The sequence below is a fragment of the Phaethon lepturus genome, unplaced genomic scaffold (genome assembly GCF_000687285.1).
Source record: "Phaethon lepturus isolate BGI_N335 unplaced genomic scaffold, ASM68728v1 scaffold16999, whole genome shotgun sequence".
In the NCBI taxonomy this organism is placed as follows: Eukaryota; Metazoa; Chordata; class Aves; order Phaethontiformes; family Phaethontidae; genus Phaethon; species Phaethon lepturus.
This window is the reverse complement of record NW_010564331.1, coordinates 1-9,055: the sequence shown is the minus strand read 5'-3', so window position 1 is coordinate 9,055 and position 9,055 is coordinate 1. Positions and strand designations below refer to the sequence as shown.

General features: G+C 37.6%; 1 protein-coding gene across 1 annotated transcript in view; it reads right to left on the bottom strand.

Annotated features, from left to right (window-relative positions):
* The window catches only part of LOC104626832 (CDK5 regulatory subunit-associated protein 2-like), a gene marked incomplete at its 5' end in the record, with an annotated part of 30,254 nt that extends 21,772 nt beyond the window's left edge, over positions 1-8,482 (bottom strand). Inside the window, 4 exons of the mRNA XM_010294855.1 lie at positions 585-633; positions 3,355-3,587; positions 5,588-6,188; positions 8,366-8,482. Of these exons, the coding sequence (XP_010293157.1) occupies positions 585-633; positions 3,355-3,587; positions 5,588-6,188; positions 8,366-8,482 (1,000 nt within the window). The remainder of the gene's footprint in view (positions 1-584; positions 634-3,354; positions 3,588-5,587; positions 6,189-8,365) is intronic.
* Positions 8,483-9,055: the final 573 nt, after the last annotated feature.

Here is a 9,055-nt window from a genome sequence, read left to right as displayed (position 1 = left end):
GAATGATCAGTGGACCTCCAGCCTAGTGTTCACGTTCCAGCTAGGTAGGCACCTTCGCGTTAAGGGGACCTCAAGCTGCCTTGAACGGGCAGCTGAGGATTTCTGTAGCACAGAAGAATCCCAGGCTGGCATAAAACCAACATATGCGGAATATCAACACCTGCGCTCTTCACCTTCAGCTTAAGGGTGTTTTGAGAATGAAGTTCAACAGCACGGTGCTTCAGTGATCCTGAGCCAGCCCCAAGGTCACGGAAACAGAAAGGCAGCTGACTACCCCTCCTAGCAGCTGCAATCAGGATAGTATCTGAACGTACACAACAGTGTGTTGTGGCACGTGTTTCCTTTGTTCATGAAAGGAACAATCCTGGTACCATGATGCTTCCTCTCAGTACCTCAGCTGTTTGCTGAGAAGTGGGTAAAAAAGCCTTAGTTTGTTTTCTATGGATATTTTATTAACAAAGTGGGTATTAATGAAACAACCCTCCAAAAAAGCAAAACAGTGGAAGTTGTGCTACAAAACATGAACATCCTTATCAATTTATCAAACAACCATATGATTGAGAAACATTCAGTTGCACTCTTACCTTTGAGCTAATTCATAAAGTACAGTAACTTCTGTACCTATTGATTCTCCTGCAAAGCAGAAATATCCAATTAAAAACAGATATTGAGAATTATACTTTTTCTCCCCCTCCATCTTAAACTATTTAAATATAGAATGGTAAATTAACGAGAAATTAGAGAAGTCAACACATACTCAACACACTGTGCATTAATGTTAAATGTTGTACATGACATTTATAGCCCAGCAACAAAGCAATAGCTTTCTCTGGAGTTCAAAAAAAAATTACTAGCTACCACAGGTGCCAGATTTTACAGCCTTGGTATTTCAGTTAGCCTACAGATGTAAAAATTGTGGTACATGGCAAAAGGATTAGGGGTACATGCCACAGCTTCTTCAATAAAAATTATACAAAACCAATTCCATCTCGCCTGGATTTTGTCCATCCGAAGTCAGACCTTAATAAAGGGGCATACACAGGATTTTGCCTGCAATATTCTCAGTGGTATAGTTTGTGAGCACAGGCACAATTCAGTGCAAGGGACACTAGTGTGAAAAAGGGAATAAGAGTTTCGTGGTGTCACCTTGGCTCCCTGTATTTTAAAATTTGTATGCAATTAAACAAAAGTGGCAGGCAAGATTTGCACAGCTGAAATTTCAGGGGAATGAACTGAAGGTCAGGATGGAAATGGAGAGACAGACGGTTGTTTATGCTGCTTCTTTATAGTAAATTCTTAGTACGCTGGATGTTCTTTATAATCCTAGAAACATCATTTTATTTTAATGTGTGATTCAATGCAACACCATTGTGTTAGATATATTGAATTGTCTTGGTTGTCAGTGACTTTTCATAGTATATAGGATACCATCTGTTGGTTTGGGGATTGTTTTTTAAAGGCATTTAATGTTTATTCACTACACGGTCTTCTCATTTGTAATGCAAGGAATCTCTGTAGCCACTGAAATCATTGAATACACTCAATCCTTTATTACACTGCTATGACACACTAGACCTAACACCTTTTTCTCATATACAACTCCTTTATATGAGCAACATATAAAAACCCCCCACACCTGCCACATGCTGCCACTAAAGGCAGACTACAGATCATTGTATGGCTGAGCCCTGAATGCTTCTGAAGACAGTGATCTTCCAGAGCCAATTTCAGTAAGACGCAGGGGTCAGGGGCCCTACTTCAGGCCACCTCAGGTGTTTCACTGAAGACGGCAGTTTTGCAGCTGACGTCTGTGGAAGTATTGATAGTTGTTTGGGTCAGAAAGAGCAACACTTGTGAGGATAGGAAAAGGTCTTTCTTGCTGAATTTCGCTGATGTTGGCACCCCTTTTCCACCACTTTGCTGCTAACTTTCTTCAAATTATGGACTGAAGGCAATATGCATGATATACTTTTCCTTCGGGTAACAACGTCAATTTTGATGCTCGTTTTACAAAACACGGTTGCATTTTAGCTCTCTATTAGGAAAGATAGCGTGCTTTTCTTAACCAGTTAGACTATCTGGCAGCAAGATTCAGGTCTCTTAGGAAAATAATTAGAAGTGTCAGGAACAATACATCTCCTGATATGGTCCCACTTCTTAGATGTTTGAGGCTTTGTCTTTCCAACTTCATGCTTTGCCAAACAATAGGTGGGGGAACTAGGATAAACAGTCAAAGTACAAGAGCATTTTCAGATATGTAAGCACCCATTTTTCAGACAATATACCAGTTCTTACTGATAATTAAAAGGGTCCTTTCCTGGGTATGCGCTCCATTCAGCACTCAGCTTTCTCTAACGCCAGGACAATGCTTCTCTGGTTGACTTCTTCTACCACCCCTGCTCACGGGGCTCTTGTTCTGTTATGCCCTACAGAAACCCTCAAATACGCACTGATGTGCAATACCACAGTCTCTCAGATTCATGATCCACTCAAAATTCTGAAAGGAATTATCCTCATCTGCCTTCTAACCAAATAGATTTTCCCATTCTCCCCCCTTATTTTAATTTTCTGTGTGCACCATTTGGGTGGGTTTCTTGTTAAAGTCTATGGCTCTCGGTGCATCCAGTGACAGATGATTTTACACCTGCATACAATTTAACTTGTGTTATTTCTACAGGAATATCAATAATGTGCAAATCAGCATAGCATTATCTTCCAACTGTTCAATGCAAGATTCCTTACAGTTTCTTTAAAGACAGTGGCCATAGAGAATTGCCTAGATGGACTACTATACAATAATTTCTTCTTTCACTCTACAACAGAGCCCAGATCTCTGCATTGCATTTAACCTTCTTGCAAGCGACTGCATTCTAGGCGAAAAACTTCAGGAACCTGCAATTTTCTCTTTTTAGTTAAACATAGATTGTGTTAAAAAACAACTGTGAGCCATGCCCATCAGAACCCTTCAACGGAGATATCCGGTGCTTAGGCTCAACAAAGTCAGCTGGACTGTTTCCTGAAATAGAAAATCCTGAAGCCTACTTGTAACTTAACTTTTACTGAACTAAAACCACTATATTTGAACAGTTAAAATATGCATGTGCTAAGATAAACAACTAAAAATGGAAGGTGTTAATACAAAGGACAACCACAAAAGTAAAATCCAGTCTTGTTGGAGCACTAAAATTTTATCTTCCAAGACAGTCCTCCCTACAAGTCATTTAAAAGCAACCAAGGGGAAGTAAGGCTTCCTTTTCACTAACAAGAAAAAAAAAACAAAACAACCTAACCCACCTTCAAATTTCAAGAACGGTAATATATCTCAGACAAAAAGCACAAAATACTGCTACTTACCATACAGGAATTTCCTTTCTAGCTTCTCAAACAATAGTACACTTTGATTCAGTTGTTCACGGAAGCCTTCAGCAACATAATAATCTACATCACTGGCTTGAAGCAGTTCCTCAAAACCTTTAATAAGACTCATCATATGTTGATGGTAAGCGACACAACCGCTGCGGATCTCTTTAATTTGTTGGCATTGAAAGGAGAGTTGTTGAGCTTGTGAATGAACTAATGAATCATATCTGAGAAAATGAAAATATCTTTAAAGTAATTTTCTAACCATAAATAACATTTAAATATAAATAAAAAGTGAATTAAACTCATATTCCTAAGCTATAATTTTATGTGACTCAATTTTCTTTTACAGCCACAATGAAAAATGTATTGTCTCTAACCATTGAGTTTCGTATTTTGGGGCATAACTTCTGGGTTATTATCCGTCACTTAACTGCTTCATTTGTAAGATGGGCAGAAACTCAAGTGATGACTTTTTTGTCTGCTTGGAAATAACCCAGATGACATGCAAAGGTGCCAAATTAAAGTAAATAAGAGTGAATACATGAAAAGAGTTTTTAAGAATACACGTTTTTCCTGACTGGTTGGTTTTTTGTTGGTTTGGGGGGTTTGTTCATTTGCCTTTTTTTTCAATTCACTATGGAAGAACAGATGGAGCTGTTCCTTCTCCTGAAGCTTTATGTATTTCCTGCCAGGAGCACGATATTGGACTTCCTGAGCTGATGGTTTCACCCAATCTGAAAATTCTGCACGTCTCTATGTTTATTACCAGAGACATGACCATGACAACCACTGTAGTATCCAAACTCTTGTACTTCACAAGCCAGGATATAAATTTCAACTCAGATCAATTGATTTTATTCTGCACTTGCAAATAGAGACATCCCCTTTATACTGCCACTGTCTGTATCACAAATAAACTTCTTTCTACAGAATCATACCTTAGTGGAGAAAAAAAAGGGAGAGGATCTGAAAAGATGCAGGGAATCAAACAAAATATGGGGCATAAACAAAATCTATGGTGGTGTGGGCTGTTACAGAATTTTTATTGTCATTTGTATAGGAAGAGATGCATAACTCATTTTTGGGTCTGTCACTTGTGACTCATGCAGTAGTCCTAGACAGAGGCTATAAAAACTTTACGGCGATCCATACTGTCTCATTCCTTAATTTACACAGTTAGATCTTCCTTTGTAAAATGGATGAGGTATATTTCCAAGGTATGTAAATTTGTATGTTATGTAGCACGATTTCATTTTATGATAGTAATACTAAGAGATATACAATAGTCCTTGTTGGTGGCTGCTCAGTGTCTCCAAATATTTCTACTCAGGCATTCTGAAAAAAGCCAACAGGCTGAATACCTTTCTTTGTTATACTTCCCACCATTTTATAGGCCCTCAGGACAATAATGACAGTTGAGGGGAATAAAAGGGTAAAGTGAGGGAGTTAAAAAAAGTTTGATCTTATGGGACCCCATTTGATGTCTGTGATTTGTATGCATGCTAGCCAAATGCTGCCCTCAGTCTTATCATACAAAAACCAAGATTGATACTTTCTGGGCTCCCACAAATGATTTTCTAGTTTATGAGCTTATGCTGTAAAATTTCATTCATTAGTTTCTATATATATCTACTTTCACATCCTTTAAAGGAAGGCATTATGGCACTCAACTGCAAAATAAATTGTAACCAGAACATAAACTTCTTATTTTATACATAAAGTGTGGTGACACCAACGGAAGGGCTAGCATGAATCTGCCAGCCAATTGCCCACAGAAACAGTTCTATTTTAAATGGGATGTTCTATTTTCTTACACTTGTCACCTGAAAAAACCCCTGAGTGATGCAATACTGTAATACTTTGATTACAGAGGTCAGCCCATCTCACAGAGTAACCTGACTTTACTCTAGAGTGGATGTCTTGCAGCACAAGGGTGTTGTGGACCTGAGGTGTGGGGAGAGACACAGGCGGCTGACACAGAATCGTTATAAAGGATGATATGAGCTTATCAGGAGCAATTCTCTTGCAAGAGAAATACTACTTTGTACTTCAAGGCATCTTTCAACTAAACGTTTCAGTTGCTTTATGTTAATGTTAGTGAAATTTAGCCTTTACTATAACAACACGCTCCTATGTGAATAAAATTATCTTCGTATTACCTTCCTATGTTATTTGGTATTGCTGTTTACAAAAAGGAACCTGAAATAGTAATAGCTTTACTCACTTGGATGGTGATGTTTCTCTCGGTTTGTTCTGAAGATGATACACTTCTTCAAGATGCGTATTTGCAATTTGCTCTTTTTCAAGTTCTGCCTCATTTGCTGATAGTAGTTCCTTAAGGTTTTGTGCTGTCCATGTATCGGGTGCTTTTGAAGACTCTGAATTCCTATTTTCAGTGTGGATCTCGTAATCCATCAGCTGATGTACACTAGAAAACGGTTTGATTTCTTGCAAAGCTGTATCTCGCACTTGTGTAACATGCCCTTCCACAGGCAAGGCTGTGTCACTCAAAACTATATTGGAAATACCACTCGATAAAAGCTGGTCAGAGGTCTGTAAATTAAACACGAACATTTTGTACTTTTCAAGCTCAGACTTCATAGTCTTAATTCTTTGTTTCAATACTTCCATATCATCTATGACTTCACAGTTATCAAGTGCATCTGTACTTGTTACACTCAATTTGAGAGAACGCAGGCACTTGGAACCTGAATATGCGGTGGCTGACTCAATGTCCTCATGTTCCATGGAATAAAACTCTTCATTTATCTCTTTTAATGAACGCTGGATATTCACTTTGCTAATGTTATGATGATTTTGCATTTCTGAAAAACAGGAGGCTTGCATGTGAATATTAATATTTCTTTATCTGACATTCTGTTCTTAACAGCACTAAAATGAATTCATTTACTTCTATAATAACAGAATAAAAATGCAGAATAATTACGAACTATACAATATTAGTTCTGGACTTTTGACCTCTTTCTATGATTTGCCCATTAATTCAACTTCCACATCAAATACTTCAAACCCCTCATCACCTTTCCAATAAACAATACTCAAAATACACCTGCTCTCTTTTCCCAAATGATTGAAAATTACTTTTGCTATATGCAGTCCTGAATCAGACACTGATGAGGCCCAGACCTTTCCAGGCACAAAGATGATAACCTCAAACATAAGGCACTGAGATTTAAAAGTAGACTCTATGACTTTAAATAGTTCCTCCTAAAGCTTCTAATTAAATACTCCTTTTCTCCTCACTTCAAAAATCTATACAAAACCAATTGGAGCATAAAGTCAGTGGAATTTTAAAAAGATTATCAACAAAACAGTAAAATTTGAGAAAGGGGCTTTAATAACTTCTTTTTAAAATGTGTTCTAAACAAAATCCATAAAAATGTTCAGCGTTAAAGGTTTTACTGGCACTTATTTGGCATGCACAGCACATCCCTTCGTTGGCTTTGCTATTCATAAGCAATGCAATCACCCCAGATTCAGACCAATAAAAGCTATCTATTCCTACATATTCTATGTTTATAGTTCTATGTATGTTGAGGGCTGTGTGTGTAAGTATCTAAGAAAATGGTTATTTTCTGGTTACCAGTAAATTAAATTCTCCCCTTCTATTAGTTCTGCAAAAGATCACTAGGAATTAGAACCTGCCTTTTGGGAGTCATTCATTGATCTTGTGGAGGTCTTAATACTTTCAAATTGGTTTCCATGGAGAATTCGAATGCCCAGGTTCAAGCTCCAAATCAGTACTAAATCTCAGGGGGTGGGAAGGGGGACAGCTGTATAGGCAGGCCCAAGTCAAGCCCAAGCACAAGAGAATAAAAACAAACATAACCTCAAAGCTGGAAAAAATTGAAGCTGCGATACTGGGATATCAACATATTTGAACTTAAGACTAGATGATGTTCTCTGCAGTATACAGATTGCTGCACACCATTATGTATGTCATTCCAAAGGTGACAGAATCACAGGACATAAATGCTTCCAAGAAAATGCTCGTGTATGAATTCAAGAAGACACACTGAATAAGAGAATGCAACACTTCAGTTCACCAGCTTCTCCTTCTCTACCAGTTGGTTGCTGCAGTAACACAAACGTCAAAGAAGGTTGCGGACTGAGATGGAAAAAAAGCAGATCCTAGATGAACTCCTAAACTCTGCAATCCTGACTTCATGCAAATGTTCCAGATAACAAAAACAGGAAATAACCAGATATTAAGGAAGAAATATTTCTGATTAGAATACTGGTTATAGTTTTCATGAAACACTGCCCTTTAATTAAAGGAGAACTAATAAGCTCTCTGTGCCTATGTGTGTCCACACACACAAAGGGCAAACACAGAGCACAATCCTGCAAACCAACTGACTGGCTTCAATGAAACTACTCATATGAATAAAATTAATGATGTGACCAAGGATGACAAAATTAGCCATATCCTCTGTACTCTATAAACAACATGTTAACCAGGCTATTCAAGCCCTCCCAAAAAAGAGTAATGCATGATGCAGAAACACATAATACACAGTATTAAGCCTATTTACATTTTCATTAAATGATTCCATTAGGTTTCAACCTAGCTGAATGCCTTCAAATAATTCAGATAAGCAAAATTCTATCATTCAATTGCTTCATTCCAATAGTTCATAACTACATGCAGAAGCATTAAGTAAGAAACATTTAATTCAGAGGAAAGTTCACAAGTGAGGACATTAGCAATAGAGATCAGAGTTAGGCATGCAACTCATTATTTTTACTGGAAACGAGACTCATAAATCCCTGTGGCCCTTCTGAAACCATAACCCTCAAAAGATGAATTTGGAATCTTAGAGCAATTTATCCATGCTAGCTAAGAAAACAAGATTTAAAACCCACAAATAATGGCAAGGGAGACAATTACCTGCAGTAATTTAAAATTTTGCACAATTCAGAAGAAACTAGAGTTTTAAAATGCCCTTTTTTAATATACTATACCATATAAATGCTCTACCTTGATAGTTTTGCTGATTTTTGTCCATCGCATATTCATTCTTGCCCTCCCTATATGGATCAACATCTTGCAACGTGACCTGGACCTCACTATTATCCACTTTGAGCAATGAGTCAACTGGAAAATAGTGGAGGAAGGTAAAACAGAAGGCAGTAAGTGACTGAAAAAAAATGAAGTGGGGACAGTTTAAAAAAAAACAAAAACACACAACAAACAAAAAACCTCAACCACAAAGCCAAACCTGGTTCTGACAATTTAGAACAGAAAAATCATCTAAGGAAGAACAACTATTGAAAACATAAAACAATCATTACTGATGATATTAAACAGCATTTGTACATGTTTTTAAAATATTTGAACTAATTATAAGGATAACTACTAAGAATGTGAATTGCAAAGGCTTCCTACCAACAAATGAAGATAAACATTTGGGGGTCGTCTTTGTAATATAACAGTTAATCAATTTTTAGTGCATTTTTAAATGTTTTATGTTATGTTTAGAGCAAAGGCTAAAAAGTTTCTCCAGTACGAGCATTGACCATAAAATAATCTTCTGCAATCACAGAACAGTTTGGGTTGGAAGGGACCTTTCAAGGCCATCCAGTCCAACCCCCCTGCGGTGAGCAGGGACATCGTCAACCAGAGCAGGTTGCTCACAGCCCATCCAGCCTGACCTGGGATGGTTCCAGG